Source organism: Gigantopelta aegis, chromosome 7 (assembly GCF_016097555.1).
Source record: "Gigantopelta aegis isolate Gae_Host chromosome 7, Gae_host_genome, whole genome shotgun sequence".
NCBI classification, from domain to species: domain Eukaryota; kingdom Metazoa; phylum Mollusca; class Gastropoda; order Neomphalida; family Peltospiridae; genus Gigantopelta; species Gigantopelta aegis.
The window spans coordinates 3,026,603-3,052,853 of NC_054705.1; the positions used below are offsets into that span (position 1 = coordinate 3,026,603).

At 37.2% G+C, this 26,251-nt stretch overlaps 1 protein-coding gene across 1 annotated transcript; it reads left to right on the forward strand.

Annotated features, from left to right (window-relative positions):
• The first annotated feature begins 955 nt into the window (after positions 1-955).
• Positions 956-14,503, forward strand: LOC121377220 (putative uncharacterized protein DDB_G0286901). The gene is made up of 5 exons (XM_041505128.1): positions 956-1,003; positions 3,539-3,734; positions 7,646-9,109; positions 10,441-10,650; positions 14,003-14,503. Exons 1-5 carry the CDS (start codon positions 956-958, stop codon positions 14,227-14,229), a joined length of 2,145 nt encoding a protein of 714 aa, XP_041361062.1. The 3' UTR covers positions 14,230-14,503.
• Positions 14,504-26,251: the final 11,748 nt, after the last annotated feature.

Consider the following 26,251-nt stretch of genomic DNA (forward strand, 5'->3'; position numbering starts at 1 on the left):
GGAACACTCACTCAGGATTTGGAGTCGGTATTTGGATTAAAAATCCCATGCCTCGACTGGGATCCGAACCCAGTACCTACCAGCCTGTAGACCGATGGCCTGCCACGACGCCACCGAGGCCGGTCTGGTTTGCTAATAGGCAAACACCTACGTTAAGACATATCTAGTACTATCATTACTCCGTGCCCCTTCGCCTGCCCCGTTCCTAAGCTTTAGTGTGCATAGCTCTGACAGAATTATTGCCTGACGCGTAATGGGTCCGTCGCAAGATCGATCGCCGTCGGGATTATCTGTCCCATCCAGGTACATCACAGACTTATCTATGCACTGCCCTGTCAGTGGCAGTTTGGAGAAAGGACTTGTTTGGCACTGTTAACAATGATAATGTTTAGTGATTTATTTTCCATATTTAGGCCTCTGCTTGAATTTGAACCCTGTATTCTATGCTCGAGTATATTAAGATGACCACGACACCAAACATTTAAATCAACGGAACTTGTGTTCAGCTGTTTTGTGGCAGTTCTGTTCTGACTTAATTATTCAATTCTTCAAATGTTTTTGTTTGTTTTTATATGGAATGAATCCTAGTCTATATTGATTGGTTTAGTTTTCGTTTAATTTCATACTATTTTGACAGTCAGAATTACCAACATATCCTTTATATGTTTCATTTTACAGATATACTATTGTGAAAGTCGTGTGCCACATCGATTCAAGGATCATTGGCAAACAGGAATAAAATATCGATTTTAAGCTCTCTCAGCTTAGAGGAACACGACTATAAATGAACTGAACTACGATATAGAGATTTTTATGTGGGGTGATAATGAAATGACGATATGAACCAATCTCCTGACAGCTTGTACGGATAGTTGTGGAGTAAACTTTTTTTTATTACGGCTTTGTGTTGTTGGTTCAGTTCTTTAATATTTGCTGGACTGGTAATAACATAGTAATGGAGAGTTATGGAATCGTCGCTCTATTACTGAAAAATAATGAAGAGGTGAGACACAGGTGTATTTTAAGTTAAAATAGCGTACTTTTGATTTTTGCATTATCCATTCTAAAAGCAAGGTATTGTGTTCGTTTTTGTGGTGTTGAGTATTTCCCGTGGCGAATATTTTTTATTGATTTAGCAATTTGGTTGAAATCTGCTCATAGTGCACGAAACATACAGCACTAGCCTGGCTGTTGCGTGTTTCCCATGGTGAATAGTTTTATTGCTTTACCAATCTGGTTAAAATCAGCTCATACTGCACGAAACATACAGCACTAGCCGGGCTGTTGCGTGTTTCCCGTGGCGAATATTTTTATTGCTTTACCAATCTGGTTAAAATCAGCTCATACTGCAAGAAACACACAGCGGTAGCCTGGCTCGACGATCTTTCCTGCGCAGTTCATCATAGTCACATGTTACTGTAATTGCGTATGGAATATAATCTTGGTTTCCTCGTACTCATGTGTAGACTGTGGCGTAGCGACGGGGGGGGGGGGGGGTTTACCGGTACCCCCCCCCCCCCAATCAGACCTTTTTTACTCTATTAAATAAAAATAAACTCTCTGTTTAAAACCACAGGTTTAAAATCTTAACGTTTCGTCAACTAAATGTTGGCATCGTCAGGAGAAAACTAAACAGAACAGGAGTTCGGCCTTTAAAACCAGTAGGATAAAAACCGTTCACATGAAACACAACAGTTAGAAGATTAATCACATCTCAAGATAAATTCACTGAGAAAACTACATTTGCATTGTTTACTCTATTATTTGTTTGTTAGATCATACATACATGCATACATACATACATACATACATAGTGTGGATTGCCCCCCCCCCCCCCTAAAATTCTGGCTATGCCAGTGTGTGTAGACATTGGATTGTAATACAACTACAATTTATAGGTGACCATCCAGTTTCGTAACATATGTCTTAATCGGGGTGGGCGCTGGAGGTGGGGGAAGTGGAATGTAGCCCTGTGGGTAAAGCGCTCGCTTGATGGGCTGTTGGGTTAGGATCGATCTGCGTCGGTGGTCCCATTGGAATATTTCTTGTTCCAGCCAGTGCACCACGATTGGTACATCAAAGGCCGTGGTATGTGCTATCCTGTATGTGGGATGGTGCATATAAAAAATCCCTTGCTACTAATGGAAGAATGTAGCGGGTTTCCTATATGTCAAAATTACGAAACGTCTAATTGCAGACGATACGTCAAGTTATGGCCCTTGTATTTTGGAGATATTGAAGTGGAAACTATCCAACTAATATCGTCTAATTGCAGACGATACGTCACTTTATATTGAAGTGGACACTATCTAACTAATATCGTCTAATTGCAGACGATACGTCACTTTATATTGAAGTGGACACTATCTAACTAATATCGTCTAATTGCAGACGATACGTCACTTTATATTGAAGTGGACACTATCTAACTAATATCGTCTAATTGCAGACGATACGTCACTTTATATTGAAGTGGACACTATCTAACTAATATCGTCTAATTGCAGACGATACGTCACTTTATATTGAAGTGGAAACTATCCAACTAATATCGGTATTAAATAGTCTAAACGATGGTTTGTGAAATTAATCTCAGATAAAACTAAAACAATGTTATGTACTCGTAAAACGACCCCATTGTTCTCTACTTTATATAGTAACAAACTTGTATATGAGAACTTGAAAGATAAGAACATTAAGGCAATGTAGTGCAGTGGTAAAGCCATATTTGCGCCATTTTATTTTTAGTGTAGAAAAAATAATATTCCCATTTATAAAATCGCAGATCAAAATCGGACAGTAATATTAATTGATATACACATCAATACTGGGCATCAATGGGATAGTATGACGGCCGTCTTGAAAAATAGCCGCCATATTGAAATTTCAAATAACTCATTGATTTGATTTAAAGTGTTAAGTGATGGCGGTTGTTTGTTGTTGTTGGGTTGTTGTTGTTTTTTGTGTGTTTTTTGTTGTTGTTGTTGTTGTTGTTGGTTTGTTTTTGTGTGTGTGTTTTTTTTGTGGGTTTTTTTGTGGGGTTTTTTTTTTGGGGGGGGGGGGGGTTTGGGGGGGGGGTTAACGAAGAAACAATGGACATGCTTATGTTCGTAATTTCAACACTGAAAGAAACAGTGGGCATTGTTATCCGTGTGGTATAATCAGCCGTAAGATGGTCTGTGTTAAGTTCACGTTTACCTCCTACCTAATATATTTTCTAGGTTATTTTCCCACCTATGATCCTAATAATATCGCATACAAGTTAAATTCATCAAGTAATTAAAATCATATTAGGTTTACGTAAAACATTAACACGCACACAAACACAGGTATTACTACATTGACAACTTCATCGATTTCGTGTTCATTGACGTGCGACACATATCAACATGTGTTTGGTTTAATTAATTTATGTTTCTCTGACGTGCGTCTGCCACTGCAATATCAATCTATAAAAGAAGACACCATTTATCCTACTGTCATCATCGTGGACAGTCACGAAATATGAAACTTTCTTTGGTACTCGTCCTGTTTGCAGCCATTTTTCTTGTGTGCTCTGGCCACTGGAGATGGCGACACGGAAGACGACATCACGGAAGGTGGCGACATGGAGGTTGGCGACGTGGAGGTTGGCGTCACGGAGGGTGGCGACGTGGAGGTTGGCGTCACGGAGGGTGGCGACGTGGGGGTTGGCGTCAGTGGGGAAGTAATCACTGGAGACGGTGTCAAAACAGGTAAGAACACGTCTTAAACTAATAAAGACACGATCTCTATTTGTAAAAATGGATAAGTGGGAAGGGGGAGAACACTGTGTCGTATGTGTATTGGCACAGTGACTAATATCAACTAGACCAGAACAGTTTATTTTCACTATGGCCGTTCAGCAAAGGCATATGAGGAGAATGCAAAAAGAATGATATATACATATGTGACATGACGGTTCTACCGGAGAACATTTTACAATTGAATGCCTTTAATCGTCTTTTCTTCGCATCTGAATCGCAAAATTAATTATTTTAAACCATAATATTAAAGCTATTTTAAGGATTATTTTGCGTAGTAATATAATCCAAGAATGTTTTTATTTAGATGGCCTGAAACGCATCAGTTCTGACCCCTTAAGTGGAGGTGGGGGTTATTTTGCATAGTGTTATAACCCAATACTGATTTTTTTTTTTTTTAATTAGTATTTACATAGCCTTAGACGCGATATCTTGACTTCTAAAGAGCACACTTAGGGCCTACCCATTTTCAGACACTCACTAGTTGCTCTTTTGGAGTTTTATAACCCAAATATTATTGTTTAGATGAGTTAAAATTCGTTACTCTTGGATCAGAATTGCTAAATCGTGATATTTGGCGTTGGCCGCTGTCATTGAAACGGTTACCACTGTATTTCGCTGGACACATTTTTTTCTGCGACTTTTTATGCTTGGAAGGGAAACATCGTACGGAGGGAGGCAGCAGGCGCTTGTGCAGCGGAGGGGTTTGTGGGATTGAACTCCACCCTACTCAATGTGGGGTTTTTTTCTTTTCAATACATTTTCCGGGTTAGTATATCTTGTCCCTCCCCCTCCCCACAAATTTAGCTCACCAATATAATCCACCCGCCCCCTACTGAAATTTCTGCACATGCGCCGGAACAGATGTAACTCACCTCATTGAAATATGTTTATATTATAATAGCCGATGTATTTTCGTGCTGTAGACATCTATTCTATTCTACTTTTATATTATTGTGTATTATTATTACATAATTGTGTATTATTAAGTGAGGTTATCGAACACCTGGTTTCATCAACTATATACGGAAATGTCCATTGTTCAACAGAGATAGTTTACTTGATCACTGTATTACACTGGCCATTGTTCAACAGAGATAGTTTACTTGATCACTGTATTGCACTGGCCATTGTTCAACAGAGAGAGTTTACTTGATCACTGTATTGTTCAACATAGATAGTTTACTTGATCACTGTATTGTTCAAAAGGGATAGTTTACTTGATCACTGTATTGCACTGGCCATTGTTCAACAGAGATAGTTTACTTGATCACTGTATTGCACTGGCCATTGTTCAACAGAGATAGTTTACTTGATCACTGTATTGTTGAACAGAGATAGTTTACTTGATCACTGTATTGTTGAACAGAGATAGTTTACTTGATCACTCTATTGTTCAACAGGGATAGTTTACTTGATCACTGTATTGTTCAACAGGGATAGTTTACTTGATCACTGTATTGTTCAACAGAGATAGTTTACTTGATTACTGTATTGTTCAACAGATAGTTTACTTGAGATAGTTTACTTGCTCACTGTATTGTTCAACAGGGATAGTTTACTTGATCACTGCATTGTTCAACAGGGATAGTTTACTTGATCACTGCATTGTTCAACAGGAATAGTTTACTTGATCACTGCATTGTTCAACAGATAGTTTACTTGATCACTGCATTGTTCAACAGGGATAGTTTACTTGATCACTGCATTGTTCAACAGGGATAGTTTACTTGATCACTGTATTGTTCAACATAGATAGTTTACTTGATCACTGTATTGTTCAACAGGGATAGATTACTTAATCACTGAATTGCACTGGCCCACTTTAAACATTCAGAGGCTTTATACACCAACTTACCTTATTGGTTTTGTAAAATCAAACAACAACAACATTTTGTTAAATAATAAATAACAACAAAAACAACAACAAAATAAAACAAAATACACCTGCTAAATGTAGTGTCTCTTGGCACTAGGAGCATCATATTTCTAGTGTCATTTGTCCGTTAAACATTGAGGTTAATATTTTGCGCTGTAGTTCTGACGACGGCTAGGAGGAGAAGAAAAGATTGGATGACGCACCACTCAACGCAATGTATTATGGTTATATTGAAGTCGGACATTGTGGTTAGAAGCCACAAAGAAACCTGTTCCCGCAATATGCTATACCGAAATAATGAATGAATGTTTAACGACAACCCAGCACGACAAATACATCGGCTATTGAGTGTCAACCTATGGTAAATGCACACACAAAAACAGATGATAAAAATATACCGAAAGAAAACAGTTACACGAGGACAATAAGATACATGATAACAACACGCATCAGACGTCACTACTAATACAATATCATGAAACTCGAGACATTCTTTATGTTGCCCAATGAATGTCTGTAGTAAGCAACATGCAAGACCGATCTCTTAATTCAAAGGAACCACATTATCCATCTTATTTCGAGTCATTTTCCCCATGCGACCTAAACAGTCAAGATATTCGAATACCAGAAAATACTATTCGAGTATTCTGAATAACAAATTAGCGAGCGATATTTGAATATTCGAATATTTGGACTGAACACTATTATATATCTTAAATCATGTAGAAGAAAAAAGCTTTCATCGATGTGGTTAAATATTACATAAATGGAACAATAACACATATAAAAGCATTATGGCGAGTTTCCAAAGTATAAAACTTAAATGTCAATGACTGGGAAAGGGATAGCAGCTGGGTTTAATAATAATTGTGAGCATAAAATACACAAACTTAGAAAAGATAAATCTGGAAATTGTGTCATATTAGATGTAACAACAGAAGGTGGAAGGACCACACAGTTAAATATAAATGGACGAAATAAAGGAAATACTCTTTTTTTTCTCCAAATTTCGTTCACCATATTAAAGATCTGGAAAATTATCAATCCGTAATTTGTGGAGACTTTAATCTAGTTCTAAGTCAAAAGATGGACTCGTCATTCATCTAAAGTATCAAGTTTAAAGACACACACTATACACGGCGAATGGAAATCAGATTGGTCATACTACATACTCACCTGCGTATATCCAGGTAAGGTTAAATACATATACTTCCCATGCCGATTGAATTTGATATTGGTCATACTACATACCCACCTGCTTATATTCAGATGAAGGTTAAATACATATACTTCGTATGCTGACTGATTTTGATATTGATCATACTACATACCCACCTGCGTATATCCAGGTAAGGTTAAATACATATACTTCCCATGCCGACTGAACATGGTATTGGTCATATTACATACCCACCTGCGTATATCCAGGTAATGATAAATACACATACTATACACACAGAATGAATATGATATTAGTCATACTACACACCAACCTGCGTATATCCAGGTAATGATGAAGAATGCTCTCCTCTGTAGACCCATACATACCACTGACAAACTTCTCAACATCGACTGTAACTATGATCATACTGGCGTTAGTGATGTAGTGGTTATGTTATGTATCCCATCTGACCCAGTGGAGGACCTTTCTTGCCAGTATCAACTCCAACCCAGAGTGCCTGCTCTGCCAGGCTTAATGAGTAAGTGTACGGCCACATACACCGGTTTTCATCCATTTCACGGTGCGATTTTTTTTGTATATTTCCCCGAGGGGGGGGGGGGGGGGGGGGTGATTACCTGACATGCTCTGGCCGAGCTCGGGTCATACTGCGGCTTCACCATTCATCTCATCATTATCCATGTTTGTAATGTTCGAAGACCAAAACATGTCTTTGTAATCTGTTAAATGTTTGTGGCGTTTTTAAAAAAAGAAGTTTATCCTGGTTTTCTGCTATATTTTAGGCTTGTGGCTTGTGAAGGGAAGGTAAAGCACCTAAAAAAACTGCCGGAATTACCAATGAAGCACTGGCAAATTCTAAAAACTATATCATCCGTTTGATTAAAAACTTGAACTTCGCTTATGAAAATATCACCAGTTTGACTGAACATCTGAAAACCGCCAACGAAAATATCACCAGTTTGACTGAAAATCTGAAAAACGCCAATGAAAATATCACCAGTTTGACTGAAGATCTGAAAAACGCCAATGAAAATATCACCAGTTTGACTGAAGATCTGAAAAACGCCAATGAAAATATCACCAGTTGTACTGAAGATCTCAACAACGCCAATGAAAATATCACCAGTTGTACTGAAGATCTCAACAACGCCAATGAAAATATCACCAGTTTGACTGAAAATCTGAAAAACGCCAATGAAAATATCACCAGTTTCACTGAAGAGCTGAAAAACGCCAATGAAAATATCACCAGTTTGACTGAAAATCTGAAAAACGCCAATGAAAATATCACCAGTTTGACTGAAGATCTGAAAAACGCCAATGAAAATATCACCAGTTTGACTGAAGATCTGAAAAACGCTAATGAAAATATCACCAGTTGTACTGAAGATCTCAACAACACCAATGAAAATATCACCAGTTTGAATGAAGAGTTGAAAAACGCCAATGAAAATATCACCAGTTTGACTGAAAATCTTAACAACGCCAATGAAAATATCACCAGTTTCACTGAAGATCTGAAAAACGCCAATGAAAATATCACCAGTTTGACTGAAAATCTGAAAAACGCCAATGAAAATATCACCAGTTTCACCGAAGAGCTGAAAAACGCCAATGAAAATATCACCAGTTTGATCGAAGAGCTGAAAAACGCCAATGAAAATATCACCAGTTTGACTGAAGATCTGAAAAACGCCAATGAAAATATCACCAGTTTGACTGAAGATCTGAAAAACGCCAATGAAAATATCACCAGTTTGACTGAAGATGTGAACAACGCCAATGAAAATATCACCAGTTTGACTGACGATTTGGACAACGCCAACGCAAATATCACCAGTTTGACTGAAGATGTGAACAACGCCAATGAAAATATCACCAGTTTGACTGAAGATGTGAAAAACGCCAATGAAAATATTAGCAGTTTGACTATAGATCTAAACAACGCCAATGAAAATATCACCAGTTTGACTGAACATCTGAACAACGCCAATGAAAATATCACACGTCTGACTGGAAATATCAGCAGTTTGACTGAACATCTGAACAACGCCAATGAAAATATCACCAGTTTGACTGACGATTTGGAAAACGCCAATGCAAATATCACCAGTTTGACTGAAGATGTGAACAACGCCAATGAAAATATCACCAGTTTGACTGAAGATGTGAAAAACGCCAATGAAAATATTAGCAGTTTGACTAAAGATTTGAAAATTGCCAATGAAAATCTCACGCACTGTCTAAAAAAATGGAGAGATTATGACGGTATGTGTCTGTAATTTTACAGGATTTTATATTATTATTATTTCTGCAATTACTGGCATGTTGTTTTTGAATTGACAAATCTTTATTTTGCAATATTTTTACTACAACAACTACTGGTATGTTGCTTTTCATTGGACCTATCTTCATTTGACAGTTTTATACTATAACTACTAGAATGTGATTTTTCAGTGGACTAGTATCATTTGAAGGTTTTAAACTACAACTATTTGCCGTGGATCAGTCCGCACTTGACAGTTGATAGTGTGAGACTAGCATAAAGAGGAATTAAAACAACACAAACACGACAAAACTACGTTATTTGTAACTTTAAGAAACTAATGCGAGGCTCAGGGGTAATTTTATACTTGTATAATTGTAAAACTAATGTTAGGAGCTCAGGTTTTCAACTGTCACAAATGCGTTGCCAACACGCCAATATAGGTTTTCACACAGCTAAAGATATAGAAATATTGCATGTACTGTTCTGTACAAAGCTACTAGGTGTACATAAAGACACGTTTATCGATTATATATAGCGAACAACGGCGTTTTCCGATGTAGATATTGAGAACATTAAGAATATTTACATTTTGGATTAAATTAGGTAACATCAATAATTGTATTTTACGGCTCTTTAAGCATCAATAGTTGGTTAATGAATGTTACATATGATTGGTTTAAATTATATATGGAATTGAGAAAAAGATAGATGATAATAGTTTTGTTATAATAAAAGAAAGATTACGGGATGTATTCACGCAGGAATCCTATAGCAAAATAAAAACAACATCGAAAGGAAGTCGTTATCAATATTTATTACTGGAATTTAAGTTATAAGCCAGTTTATAGCTCAATGTCACCGATATAATGATCTCAAGACAAAACATTGTTAAAGCGTATTATTACATGCCACCTAGTGTTGTTAAGCTAATCCATCTATTAAGTATCAAAAATATTAAATAGCTCAATAACCTTGGACAATATTTAATTTGGGCAAATAACCTAAAACTGACTTGATTTAATCTAGTTTTAAATTGCATAGACCATAGTTGTATTTGTGTTGTTTTGTCGGTTTCCACAGTACGTGCAAATCACTTTTCACATTTATACATATACATGCATATATATATATACATATATATACATATATATACATACATACATACATACATACATACATACATACATACATACATATATATATATATATATTGCATATATACATGTATTTATTATATATGCTGTAGGCCAGTTGGTAGTCTGGTCCTAGCATTAGAGGACTAGACGTTTTTAACACACCTTGTTTATCATCTGTCTGTTCCCTGTTTCAGCAATGTGCATAGCGAAAGAACAATTTAGACTATATAAAAAAGACTCTAACCGAATGTGCCTTGCATTGGTGGTGTCAGAAGATGTAATTGTTGAAGCACTGAAGGATGTATGCAAAATGATCGGAGCAAGAATGGTTGTATTGGACTCGTCTTGGAAGAATGATCTTTACCGAGAAGTAATCATCAACTACGCTACCGTTTCGGGTCACGGTAATTATCTATTATACTCCGAATTCCAGTCTCATGGTTTCTCATGGTTTCTTTTGTTAAAGGTGTAGGAAAGAAAGAAAGAAACATTTTATTTAACGACGCACTCAACACATTTTATTTATGGTTATATAGCGTCAGACATATGGTTAAGGACCACAAACCCACTGTCGCCACTTCATGGGCTACTCTTTCCAATTTGCAGCAAGGGATCTTTTATTTGCGCTTCCCACAGGCAGGATAGCACATACCGTGGCCTTTGTTGAACCAGTTATGGATCACTGGTCGGTGCAAATGGTTTACACCTACCCATTGAGCCTTGCAGAGCACTCGCTCAGGGTTTGGAGTTGGTATCTGGATTAAAAATCCCATGCCTCGACTGGGATCCGAACCCAGTACCTACCAGCCTGTTGACTGATGGCCTAACCACGACTCCACCGAGGCCGGTTAAAAAAAAAAGTGTAGGTGTATTTAAAATATATGTAGGTGTTTGTATTGTAATACACCTACACTTTTCGTTTAACTACACCTGTATTTAAAACAAAACAAAAAACAAACAAAAATTATGAATAATACAATGAACTGTTATTGTCATAACTTACATTGAAATCCGGAAGGTATTTCTGTTGTTACTCTTATATTTGATGAGCACGTGTTCACATTTGAAGAAGCGCACGACTGCGCGACCGTTACTAACACTTCCCGTCATGTTCACACTTGCGATGTTCGGTTGCAACGCATTGTCTTTTAAATCCTTCAACACCTTGCTGAAGACTTTAGGTATCCATTTTGGGGGAATGTAGACTAATTTTCCCCTTGTGGTACATATCCAGCTGTCATAACCTGTATTATACAACACCACGTGTTCTTAGACGTGTTTCCGGGAATCAGCAGCGTAACTGTCTCCAGAAACATTTCTCCTCCTGCAGTTCGAATATAAAATCTTCTTGATTGTACCAATTAAAATTCACAGAAAACGAAGTCCATTTAACTAAACAAAACATCTCCATTCTGGCCTTCAAAGTCTTTTTTTCCGCTGGCTTATTTTCACACCCACGACCGTCTTTCACAATTCACCGTTACAAAATAAGACAAAAATGGTTTTGCTTGGTGACATTTCAACAAATAAAACAAGCCATCTTACAAATATTTGTTTGATGGGCGACATCATTTGCATATACCAAAGTTCAAACTATGTTTTCGTAATATTTCAACCAATAGAAAGAGTCATCTAATTACATATGCGCACTTATTCACAATAGTTCCCTTGAGATATTTACAGCACGATACGTCTGTTAAAAATTGTACAATGTGCGGAGCTGTAGTTAGTGTGGTAGGGGTGTCAACTACCTCCTATCCAGTAAATTCCCCAAACATAAAACCAAAATCATTAAATATTATGTCTAGTTATTTTATAGCATAAAAGATCTAAATATAAAAATGCTCTCTGAAATAGCATTTTATACTTAATTCTCCATACTATTCCATCCCGACAAATATAAACTATGCCCCTGAGTTTTAATGTATCCCTATACCAGTACATCCCTAACACACACTCTAATAAAACTACCTCAAATTGCATTTGCACGTGCGACACGAACAACTGAAATAAACAGTTTCACTGCTCCAGAACAAAACATGAGGCTCCAGAAAAAAATGTGAGGCTCACGACGTCTGGTCGACGTTATTTTCGTTTCATTATTTACTGCCTTCTAGATATTGATTTTATTTGCTATAGAACTAATATACTAATTAACTCGACCTTAAGTGGGGTATATGTCAGTTATACCCACACGTACTCGGTGTGTAGGTGAATATCCCAACAATTTTGGTTGTCAGAACCTCCGAGGCCCCTCGACCAAAACTGTAGGGATATTCACCGATACACCTCGTAAAGTGTGGGTATAACTATTACATATATACGTATGTACATGCTTGTACCCAGAATGTATGTGTGTATGTGTATGTATGTATGTATGTATATGTGTTTGTGTGTATATGTATATATTGATCTATCAATGTATGTATATTGTATGTATGTCTTGTTTGACTATTACATACATAGATATTAACGCACCGGCGCAAGGGATAATTATATCATTTCAGGTCTCACTAATTGTCTCATGCCGTAGTTGGGACTAGAAATTGTGGCACCGATTCGTCCACATCTGGCAGATTTGCCATGATACGCTTTGGAGTATCTAGTCATTAAGTATGTATGTATGTATTGATATATGAATGCATGTATGTATGTATAAATGTGTGCTACTTAATCAAATAGCGTAGTCTATGGAGTGTCGACAGTAGGTTTCCTCTCTAATTAACCATGTGTCCTTAACAATATGTCTGACACCATAACACCGTGTGTACATTGAGCTGAGTGTGTCGTTAAATAAAACACTATACAACAATAAATTTATTGATAATTATAAAAGTTAAAGAACATATGACCTGGGATCTTATGGAACGCACCAGGGGTTACTTAAACAGTAAACGAGTATGTCTATTTGATTATAATTTCGTATAATCACATTGAAATGAACATTAACAATAAAACGCTGTAATACCAAAAACGTGTTCAGCTGCTGTAATCAGGATTCACAAAAGTGCTATTCATATCGAAACAGGTAGCGATATTTTACATATACTTTACCATATCCAGGACAGCACATACCAAACTATGGATATATGTATGGCTTGATGCGATGGATTTACTGGGCTGTTTTTCGTTCTAGCCAGTGCACCACGACTGATTTATCAAAGACCGTGGCATGTGCTATCCTGTCTTTGGGAAGGGGCAAATAAAAGATACCTGGCTGCTAATGGGAAAATGTAGCGGGTTTCCTCTCTCATACTATATGTCGAAATAACCAAATGTTTGACATCCAATAGCCGATGATAAAAAAAATCAATGTGCTCTAGTGGTGTTGTTAAACAAAACAAACTTTAACTTTTTATACCAAGATCTGTAACTCACCTCACTTCAGGCAACCACTGTACCACTGAGCTACACCGCGATGTCTTTGACAGAGAGGTCATGGAGTACAGATCAGTCAGCGTCAGTCAATGCCATCTGTATCCATTATATCGATGCCTAAAATACAATAATTAATCTTCTTTTTTTTAACTTTAATTAAGAATAAGACAGCTATTGTCTATAAAAATGACACTAACGGACATTGCCTTTTATTGTCTCATTATTTGTTTTACAGGTACAAACTTAATCGATCCTAGAAAATTGGAATTTTAAAATCGCATTTTAGTTTTAAATAAGCCAACATGAATTATTTTCGTGTCCACTACATGATCGTCATCTACAATATTTATTGTTTTCACCGACTGCTTTGTATTCCAGGACCTCTGGATGCAGTAATTGGAGCGAAGTTCAACGAAACTTCAGGACGTCCATATTGGTTTGATTCTGATTCCCCGTTCGAGTACAACGATCTGGTCAGTAATGATACATCAGGAGGCAACAACACGTGTGTCGCAATAACACACGCCACACAGTATAGATGGGGATATGTTCCATGTTCCGGATTTGCTGGCGTTGCCGCATGCGAAATTCCCCCATATACCTGAGGTGGGGGTGTTGTTGTTTGGGGGTTGGTTTTTTGGGGTCTTTATATTAATTAATTATGTATTTGTTTAAAAAAACAAATTTTAAATCTAGTTGCTAAAATTTTGCAATTACAGGTTCTTATATATCTTCACAACTGTCTTAAATCGACTGATCCTTGTTTCCGAGACATGTAACTTTTTGGCTTTACGTGTCTGTCTTAAGTCTTCAGTTTCAGTGATTCTGTCTTTGTAATTCCAGCCCAAAAAGCTAACAAAATAAACTGTGTCTAGCCTATCTCTTGTGACTTTGTGTTTGATGTTTAGCGATTAACACTGAAATCAGGTCTGTACGAATGGTGTTGTCTATCTCTGCCCGACTTTCCTAAAATAATTATACATTATACAGGGCAACACAATGTCCAAACCACCCAATACCGAATTCCTGAAATCTGAACGACAAAATCTTAATACATGGTCAGGGCCGTATCTCTGCTCAATTCACTGTATTTTGAGTTTTTGGCGAGATAGTTGTTCCTTCTATGAATAGTGCCTCGTCTATAGGAGGACAGCTCTCTCAAGGAGATCCCTTACGGCAGAGTTCATCCTAAAAGAGGACTGCCACTCCCAGACTAGTTTATTAAATGAATGAATTAATGTTTAACGACACCCAGCACGAATAATACATCGGCTATTGGGTGTCAATCAAATCAAACTTAGCACTGGACAAAGCTCATTGGAATACATACAGCTGCGATGACATGGACTCGTGAATCACTGTCACAACAGCGTTTATATCATGTGCTCGTGAAAGGTGACAATACCATGTCCCACCGGTGATCCACGTAGTGAGTACTACCACTACTGCTGTCGTCTGTCACTTCATCTAAAACTATGTCCCACCGGTGGCCCACGTAATGAGTACTACCACTACTGCTGTCGTCTGTCACTTCATCTAAAACTATGTCCCACCGGTGGCCCACGTAATGAGTACTACCACTACTGCTGTCGTCTGTCACCGGTGGCCCACGTAATGAGTACAACCACTACTGTTGTCGTCTGTCACCGGTGACCCACGTAATGAGTACTACCACTACTGCTGTCGTCTGTTTCCGGTGGCCCACGTAATGAGTACTACCACTACTGCTGTCGTCTGTCACCGGTGGCTCACGCAATGAGTACTACCACTACTGCTGTCGTCTGTCACTTCATCTAAAACTATGTCCCACCGGTGACCCACGTAATGAGTACTACCACTACTGCTGTCGTCTGTCACCGGTGGCCCACGCAATGAGTACTACCACTACTGCTGTCGTCTGTCACTTCATCTAAAACTATGTCCCACCGGTCAGTGATACAACGTAATTAGTGGATATATCCTCCAAATGTCTACAAAGTTCTGCCATACAACCATATGGATGCCCACAGGAGTCCCTAGACATCGTAACTTTGACAACTGTCCCAAATTCAGTTATGGTAATGATAAAAACGTGAATACCATATGTACGGAAATAATATTCTACATTTTTAGTTAAGGTAAATTAAATCAAATACACGTGAAACCCCTCGGTGCCAAATAAACTGTCCGGTTTTAAAAGGTATTCGGTTTAGAGAGGTTACGCTTTTGAGGGAATTCCGGTTTTGAGAGGTTTCACTGTATATTGCAATCAATTCAAGTGAAAAAAAAAAAAAAATTACCTGAATTTATTCTTAAACAAAAGTGTAACCCCATGATTTGCTGATAATAAAAAAAAAGTTAAAAAAAAATAATAATAATAAAAATAATAATAAAAATAAATAAATAATAAAACAACAATAATAAATAAATAAATATAAATAATAAATAATAAATAAATGAAATTAGCTGGTTTCTTCTAAGACAATGTGTCAGAATTATAAAATGACTGACATCCAATAGTTGACTGTTTAGGTAATAACTATGTTGTATTTTACCATTTACGGACGTTAAAATAATATCCGCCTGTGAATTATGTATGTAAATCTTCTGTCATGAACGTCATCTGCGAGAGGTAATTGATTTAATACATGAAACCTCCAAAATCCAGATACAAGCAATGCTTAATGGCCTCCTATAATTGTAGATTTTTATTTTATTGTGTCATTGTGACCTTGACATACATGTTTTCCCAATCAAAGTTACATTCAATTCTTTATAGTTTCAGCCTTGAGCATGAGGTTCATCGGCAGATAAAAAAGAACCAAAACCACAACAAAAAAGAGTTTGTCTTGTTTACCGACACTACTAGAGCACATTGATTTACTAATCCACGGCTACTGGATGTCAAATAAAAAAGCACAAAATACGAAAAAAGAAGAAGTTTGTTTTGTTTAACTACACCACTACAGCACATTGATTTATTACACATCGGCCATGGGATGTCAAACATTTGTTAATTTTAACACTAGAAAGGAAACCAACTACATTTTCCTATTAGTAGTAAGTTATCTTTTATGTATGCTATTACAGGATAGCAAATACCTCGACCTTTGATATATCAGTCGTAGTGCACTGGCTGGAAAGACAAATGGGTGCACCTACGACGTAGACCGAACCCGCATCTGGCGAGCGCTTTACCAATGGGATACATCCCGCCACGAGCAAAGAAGAAGAACAGAGCATTTTAAATATAGTTAAATGCACGCAAGTATCCACTAAATATAAATGGTAATAGTAATAAGAGTAATAGCGGAGGGGAAACACTATGAACCGTGCATCCTTAGCGCTGGAAAAAGAAACCTATAAATATCCCAGCGACTTTTGACATTATGACGTAATATACATCATCAATGGCTGACACCTAGTACTTGTTATATCGACACTGCAGTAGTCCTCTATTTTCTTTTAATGGATGCTTTTTCTTGGGTAAGACGTACATGTAATAGGAGTCATAAGAAGCTACATAATTTGAAAAATAAACGTTTTGGTCGGGTTTTGTTTTTAATTTTTATTTAAAAAAAAGAAGTTAAAACCTGTTTTTGCTTAAAATTATGACTTTAGACATGTGCAAAAAGCAGCAATTTGACGTTTGGAGACACGCACGCACACACACGCAGGCACACATACGCACACGCACACATACACGCACAAACACACATAAACAGACACACACAGGCAAACACACACACGCACACAAACACACGCACGTACGTACACACAAACACACACATACACATACGCACACAAACACACATTCGTACGCGCGCACTCACACATCTAACAAAAACAGACAACGGTTGGGTATAATTATGAATAGTACATTTTAGAAATACTTGAAAGTAAAGTTTGTTTTATTTAACGACGCCCATTGATGTTTTATCTTATCGTCGGCTATTAGATGTCAAATAGTTGGTCATTCTGACACTGTTTTTGAGATGTCTTGCCACATAGGCTACTCTTTTTTACGACAGGCAGCAAGGGATCTTTTATTTGCGCTTCCCACAGGCAGGATAACACAAACCATGGCCTTCGTTTAACCAGTTATGGATCACTGGTCAGTGCAAGTTGTTTACACCTACCCATTGAGCCTTGCGGATCACTCACTCAGGGTTCGGAGTCGGTATCTGGATTAAAAATCCCATGCCTCGACTGGGATCCGAACCCAGTACCTACCAGCCTGTAGACCGATGGCCTAACCACGACGCCACCGAGGCCGTTTCAGAAAATCACCATGAACTCAACCTCCCTCCATAAAAAAAACAAGGAAAAAGGAACAAAACAAAAATAACACACACACACACACACACACACACACACACAGTCCCCAGTACAAAACAAAAAACAAAGAAAAAAAAGACACAAAAACCCATAAAAAAACCTCACGCCCATTTTGGTCTGGTGCGTGGTCTTTTGTTCACAATTCTTGCTATAAAGATGAAACATATATATTTTATAGAAATAAATATACACCAAATTCATTAAATAATAAACCAACAGTATCAACTTGAGACACTAAATTATACGAGCCAGCATTGAACTTCAGCACGACTGGTATATCAAAGGCCGTGGTATGTGCTATCCTGTATGTGGGATGTTGACTATAAAACAAATCTTGCTACTAATAGAAACATGTAGCGGGTTTCCTCTCTAACACTATATATCAACATTATTAAATGTTTGACATCCAATAACCAATGATTTATAAATCAATATACCCCAGTGGTGTCGTTAAACAAACCTCCAACTTTAAAAATGTGTACTTCGACAAATGCCGATTAGCATAGACTCGGTTGATATTTTCTATACTCGCAACGAATCCTCTCTATATAATATATATCGAGGGGTTAGTGTCAGAACCCATTATATGGTGAATTATACAAAAATGAGTTAATTACCTTGTCAGTGTCATGGAAATGTGTACTATCATTTCACAATATCTCATTCAAATCAATCATTTATTTGTGCTTTTATACATCAGAACCCAAACGAATTATCTTGTATGTCCATTTCCACAAAAAACCAAAACCATGTTTTCAGCACTACCTTATTCTGTCTCTCTAGAATTTTGTAGTACCACCCATAGCTGACAGACATAACACGTTAGCTTACAACACTGGATCGTGGTGGGCTGTAAACTGTCTGAGAAGATTGAATCCTAGGTGCCAGACAACATGACACGCTAATGACACATGCTAGCTCTAAGTGTTTACATCCAGCGATGGTGTTTTATTTAAACTATCTCTGGCTGGATGTTTTGGCTTACAAAGAAATAGTAGGTAGCTAGAATTAATTGCTTATGCTACACGATGACCAGTCGGTTGGTGATAATCTGAGATGGGCTGCAGACAATGGGGGGGGGGGGGGGGGCTGGGGCTGGAAGTGTTTAGTTCTTAGACATCAGGAATGTGGTAAAATGTGTGTGTTGTTAACTAGTTGCTGAATAAATGTCGGTTATGTAAATAGTTTAATTAGAAGTGATTGCAGAGTTCATTTATCTCTACAGAAGAAACACGCAGTTGAGAAAATATTAACTGAACAGAGACATAGAGAAACTATTTAAAAAGGAAAGTTAGTTTCCCTTATTTTAGTTTGAATAGTTACTATGTGTATTAGAGAAAAAATAATATAACTAAATTAATTTGCCGGAGGCAGGATGTAGCCCAGTAGTAAAGTGCTGGCCTGATGTGCCGTCAGTCTAGGGTCGATCCCTGTTAGTGGAATCATTGGACTATTTCTCATTCCAGCCAGTGCTTCACAACTGGTGTTACAGACCATGCTATGTACTATCCTGCCTGTGGGACGATGCATGTATTAAAGATCCCTTGGTGCTAATAAAAAAAAAAAGTTGCCCATATTTCTCTAAAATATATTTGTGACACCACATACCTGTAGTTGTGTTGATTGTGTCATTAAATATAAAATTGTTTTCTTTCTTTCTTTCTTTTTTTTAAACATGGCTCCCATACACAACAACCTTAGTTAAAAATTATGAACTAGCTATGTCTGTATTGCGCAGACAATGTGAATATTATATATAAAAAAATGAAAATAAGGATGCTGGTCCAAAGATGATAAATGTTTTATGACCATACGCAATAAAATATTTTAATTTACTTAGCATAGAGGGAAATTAGTTTATATTATTTCGAAGGCATCATCACAGGATTTTAACTTTTCTAGTCATTGTATATTTTATAGACATTATATAATATTTGACACATAGTTGAAAATGAATTAGTAGATAAAGGTCAAGCATTTTTCTTTAAATTAGAGTCCGTTCATATTATAACTAATTGGTTAGAAGAAGCGACCCCTTTATGTAAATGACATAACATAAATATGCATAGTACTAATAAATATTGTTCATTGTAGTAGTTGAAATGTATGCACATTCATATTTTCTGGGCTAAAATATCTAGATATTACTACACTAACTGGAATAATTGTAACATTTCAGATGTTCCAATGATGGGGGATCTCTGGTCATTATAACAAAGTGGTTACTGCTATAGTGTGTTTAAATAAAATATGTGTGTGTACATGATTATCATTGTACGAGCGCATTAGACAAACATTATACTTAATCACGCACCAGATCAATGCTGACGACGAATGCATTAAACTGTATTTAGATATTTTTTTACGCCTGATCTCATTGTACTTAATCGCATTCACTGTTATCATTATTATAATATCAATTTATTAAAATTTTTAATCAACAATCTTTATTCAATGAACAAATTAAAATGTGTCTTATTTTTTATCTACAGTTACCGCAATGTATTTGCAATTTATATATAATAAGACTAGTAGAGAAGTTCATTCCTGTACACGCATACAGTATATCACCCTTGTCAGCATAGTTCAGTGGATATATGATTGATTGCCCTTAGTGGACCCATCGGCTTTTGTCTTACTTCAAACAGTGCCCAGGACTGGTACATTAAATTAAAGATTGTGGTATGTACTTTCCTGTCAATGAGGAAGTGCCTACAAATGATACCTAGTAGCTATTTTCTTGGAGCAGCCACTATGCTGGTGACAATTTTCCTTTTCCATTTTATAGGCCAAGTGTCGAAATACCTCACAGAGAGGACATATAAAAATATGTGCTTGCGTGCCATTAAATATTTCTTTCCCATCCATGCCAATATCCAACTAGTCAATAAACCTTAACGGCGCATATATATTAGGGTAGCCAAGATTTTATACTGGGGGTGGAGCGGGGATAGAGGGCACTGCTTTTACACATGTTATGGGGCGACATGCATTATAAAAGTTGGTATTGTGAGAAAAAGAGGTATATTTGAGAAGGAAAGGTCCTCTTGTACCCAATCCCTGGCTACCCGGATACACCAGTGCATATCTGTGCAATTTAATGTATATCAATCAATAGATTTTGGTTTCAACACAGTTATCTTTAGTAGTATTACTTGCATATTTAAAATATACTCAACAAAATGAATTAAGGACCAGTGTTAATCACAGATAACTTGTAAACATTGTTTTAGTAATATCTGACCCATGTTACATGCAAACATCTTGCACACAATGAGTTTTGTGTGCATTTTTGTAAAACCTACGAAAATGCGTATTCTGCTAGAAATCATTACAGGTTGATTGTAAATATATTTGTCATTTTATTCTCTTTAAATTGCTGTTTAAATCATTAAGTTAAAGAACATTTGTTTTAGAACATGTTAAAACGTAGACACTTTACAACGAATGGAAACTTTCAAGAAAAAAATGCCAAATATAGTTACTGGCCCTGTATTCATTTTGAATCGTTAAATTACTGTGTATCAAAAATCATTAAACGTATTAACTTATCTTAACTGTTGAATTAACATTATTAATTCAGTCAGTACCTCAACACTACAGATATGGTGCAGTTTACTCTGATAGCTTACATTTCGTGTTTAATTAGTGTAATAAATATATCTGTTATAACTGGTATGATAGCTTACATTTCATGTAATAATTAATGTAATAAATATATCTGTTATAACTGCTATGATAGCTTACATTTCATGTAATAATTAATGTAATAAATATATCTCTTAAAACTGGTATGATAGCTCACATTTCATGTAATAATTAATGTTTTCAGGCTTTGCTTTGCTTAACAAATTGTTTTTCTAAGTGCTTCTAGCAACCTGCTACAATACCAGGGAACCTGATTCACTATCTCAGTGTAGGATAAGGTTACTGTGCACACAGCTGGAAACACCCATGACCCTTGCCAGTGTCTGCCATCCAGAGATAATTTGTTATTGTTTACAATTACTTCCTGCCTCCAGTACATTTTCAAAGTATTAACAACACAGGCCCAATTAGGTGTTTCAGAGCTGCTGCGAAATTGAAAGTTTACAGTATGCCATGTGGACTCACTGCAAGATAACATTATTCTTCACTTGAGATTTCACACAATTTGTCACATGCTGGGCTGTAAGAAACACTGTTTATAAAATAGCTTGCTCTGGCATGCTTGTTGGAGCTGTTTGTATTCAAGTTTCAGGCGCCAGAATAAATTAAATATTTCTTCATCTAATTACACCATGATCTATTATTATTAGCAGACAAAACTTTTAAGTTTTATACTAAAACAAATAACTGCTAGCATCTAAAAGCAAAATGTTTAGCAAAAGTTAAGTTTCCGATTTTTAAGTGCATTCCAAAGTTTTCAGTGCAGTTTTCTCAGATTGAAGTGGAAAGGAGATAAGTGGTTCTGGCACTAACCCCTCGATATATATATGTATGTATGTATGTATGTATATATCTATGTGTATATATATATATATATATATATATATATATATATATATATATATATTGTAATGGCCCTTGGATGACCCTTCAGTTCAAGTACCGTTGTACTCAAACTCGATAACAACTCCAGAGTAAAATTCATTCAAAGTTTATTAATAAACAAAACAAGTTAAGTGATACATTGAGTCCATCATGGTGACATCCAAGGTACTTTAATAAGTGTTGAGAACTAATAGGACTGTAGTGAAGGATGACTTGAAATAGTAAAGAAGCACAAGTGTATTACTAATAGCTGATGGCCTGAATAATTCTAAGCTACTAAGTAATAATTATTACTAGCTGCAAATCTATAAAATGTCACTAAAATAATAATATTATTATTATTATTATTATAGAAAAATATATTTTGTATTTAAAAATGTGTAATGTAAATTATTATATTTCCAAGAAATAAATAGTAGTTTATTTATATAATATTTAGAATTGTTAGGTAGCCAAAAATATTTTTAAATGTCATGTAAGGCACTGGGGTGGGACAAGGGCAAATTTTATTGTTTGGGTTATTTTTGTTTTTCCTTTTGATACGTACAGTATGACTGTCAGTTTGAGAGTGTCCGCCATTAGGTCAGGTCAGGTCAGGTCATAGCTGTTGTAGCGCACGCCTGTCGTGGGCACAAGAGCCGGCCTTGGCCGGCTCCTCCGTCCATGACAGGAAAGGTGTGGGGGGGGGGGGGCAAGGAGGGACCGCCTACGCTGGCAGGTGCAAGGGAGCACCAGCAGCCCGATTGAATCGGTAGCAGGCGGGAGGGGTGGTGGTGGTGCTATGGAATTTGAATGGAGCTGTTAATGCCAAAGAGAAAAGGTGCGCATTTTTGTTGAGGAAATTTGGCGCAATTTTGAATGGTCGGTCGAAAGGTAAATGTGCGAGCTAGTATAGGTTTTGAATCGAGAATAGCTCGTTAGTGGGTCGAGAGTAGCTCGTTAATTATAGACCTTCGTGATGCTGGTTGTCTCCCTAGGTTGTCCGTAGGGTCCTTATAAGGACCTGACCTCTTCTGGTCGTGGCATGACAACCTAGAGGAGACTCGTGCAATTGTGTAGACACTGGTAGGGAAGGCGTTTTGTTCCGGGGTGGTCGACGTGCTGATGTTGGCATGGTCCTCCGCTTCCTCCTTAGTGACACCAAGTACAAGTTTCCAGCAGCAAGTATTTAGGGATTGGGTGGGGGAGGCTGATATTATTTTGTTCGGCCTCCCCCGGGTGCATTGCAATTGTTTACTCGGAACCGGTATTCTTTTGTCCGGTTCCTTATTAGAGCACGTGCTGGGCCATTGAATGTGGGGCGGATGCATTGTTATCATTAGTCAATGCATCCTGTGTACTGATGCGGTGAGCGTGTAGTCTGTATGTAGTCCTAGTTTGGTGTTAAGGTTGTACTTACGGTCTTACGTCCCTACTCTGGTGATTCCAACGGTCTTCACGACCACCCCTCCCCCTCCGTCTTTGTGTAGCATTTAACACAATGGCGGAGGGGTGGGGGGGAATTAGACTAATCTAGGTATCTAATTTAAAGGGCAAGCCCTTATAGTGTATGTATTGGTTAAAAAGCCTATTGCTTGCATAGTTATTTTATTATTAATGAACAATCTTTCCGCATTCACACATTCAAACGACACACCCAGTTTAGTTAGGTAAAATAACTTTGAGCGACACCCGCCCCCTGAATTACTTTAAAAAAAAAGACTAATTGATGAATTGACTAATATCTATATGTTGGTAATCGTTATTAGTAAAGGGTAGTTAGTTAGGCTTGATTTCTTATTGGTTTGTTTGTCTTAATTTTTTATTCCCGCCCCCCGAAAGGATGAAATGATTGGTGAGGATGATACAGTAGTTTGGGTTAACCCTTGATTTCTTATTGGTTTATTGTCTTACTTGGTTTGTCTTCTGTTCTCTGGCGTTCGGTTGTTCTTCTAGGCTCTGGGTGGGTGACTTACCGTGGTCTGCTATTTGTTCATTAATAATAAGTGCATGGTGCGAATACATAATTTGTGCGATATATACATGTGTTTTTTCCTGGATCATGGTTGACCGGTTTGGATGAATGAGCGTGCTGTAAAAAGAGAGAGTGATAATTAGAATTCCTATCCTGGTTGACTTGTTTGGTTATTCAATGTTATTCTTAGGTTATTCGCTACCGACCCACCTTTGGCCACTTGCATTAGAGTGCATCGGGTCCGAGTTCAATATTGGTTGCAGCTCTTATGTAGGGGCTTACAAGTGGGTGGTTTTGAGTAGTTCCTATAAATTACTTTGTTAGTACTATAGTAGGTCTATTTATAGCTTTGGTTTGGTGGACTGGACGAATAGATATACTGCTTTGAAGGTTTTATGTTTTAGATATTTATCCGGGTTTAGTAGGAAGTTAGGCGTTATTTGTTTATTATGGTTGGCTTCGGTTATTGATTCTGTGTCCGCCATTGAACTTTGCTTCCTTTTATACCCTAGCCGGTGGGACACGGCCAAGGGATTAACCAATCAGAACGCTCCTAGCGTGGGGCAGCTGTAATGGTTTTTGTAGCTAAAATGGCGTGACACATTTTAAAAATTAATGTAATCTGAACCCTATTTCATGACCATCACGCACACCATTTGTGCCATTATTAAAGAAAAACAACAACAACAACAACAACAAAAGTATTATGTAATAAAAATAATATAAAAATTGGGTAGCGAACTGCTTTGAGGACGAATATGTGTGTGTGTGTGTGTGTATATATATATATATATATATATATATATATATATATATATATATATACTGACACACAATGAAAACGCAAAACAGATATTTTTCAATATTTTGTTAATATTAATGAAAAATATATTTATTGGACTTAAAATAACAATTTATGAGAGGAAGCCATTGATTGGTACATTTCTCTGGGTTTTAATCCTGGTTTTGTTCTCGTTACACATACAATAAGAGAAACACACAAAATGGTGCATGCAATGCACGTGAACTGCCAGTATGTGGACACATACAAGTCACGTAACGGTGTCATATTCCTCGTCACATGAAGAATGCCACGACTCAGAGAACAAGAAAGGGAGCGAGCGTTGGGCATGGTTCAAGGGGCGACTTCGCAAAGCCAAGTTGCTAGGACCTTCAGAGTCCATCCACCCCTGCATGTGCTGTAACCTCACTGCGGTGCAGGGGTGTAACATTCTCTTTGAGAATGGCCAATACAGCACAAAATTGAAGTTTTGAGTAAAATTCAGTATCCGTAAAATTCTGTGATATTTGTGTTTTTGCACAGTTCTTTACACTGTTTTTGTTTAAGTATTGAATTTTTATATTGATGTTGATCATCACTTTATTTATTTGCATTACCATAGTTTGACACCCAATAGCCGATGTATTTTTCGTGCTGGGGTGTCGTTAAACATTCATTCATTCAGAGTCCATCCATCAACCATTGGGCGACTTGCTGAACGTCATCAACAGACCGGGAGTGTTCGTGATCGACTTCGACCTGGTCAACGTCCCGTTACGACCCCACGCCAAGATCGGCAGATTCAACGACACCACCTCCGTGACCGGTTCAGAACTGCGACGATGACAGCAAGCAACACGATAGGACGTCATGGAAGGTCTATCCATCCGATGACGGTCATCCGTCGACTCAGAACGGCTAGACCCAAATGCAGACGCCCGTACAACGGTAACATCATCACACCGCGACATCGTGCTGCGAGACTACAGTTTGTTCTCCAGAATGGTAATCATCCACCAGCCTTTTACCGGAGCATTGTTTT

Coding starts and splice junctions, on each gene's coding strand:
- LOC121377220 (XM_041505128.1), top strand. CDS start 956: ATGGAGAGTTATGGAATCGTCGCTCTATTACTGAAAAATAATGAAGAG. Junction 1,004..3,538: donor TACTGAAAAATAATGAAGAG/GTGAGACACAGG, acceptor TCCTGTTTGCAG/CCATTTTTCTTGTGTGCTCT. Junction 3,735..7,645: donor TGGAGACGGTGTCAAAACAG/GTAAGAACACGT, acceptor TGTGAAGGGAAG/GTAAAGCACCTAAAAAAACT.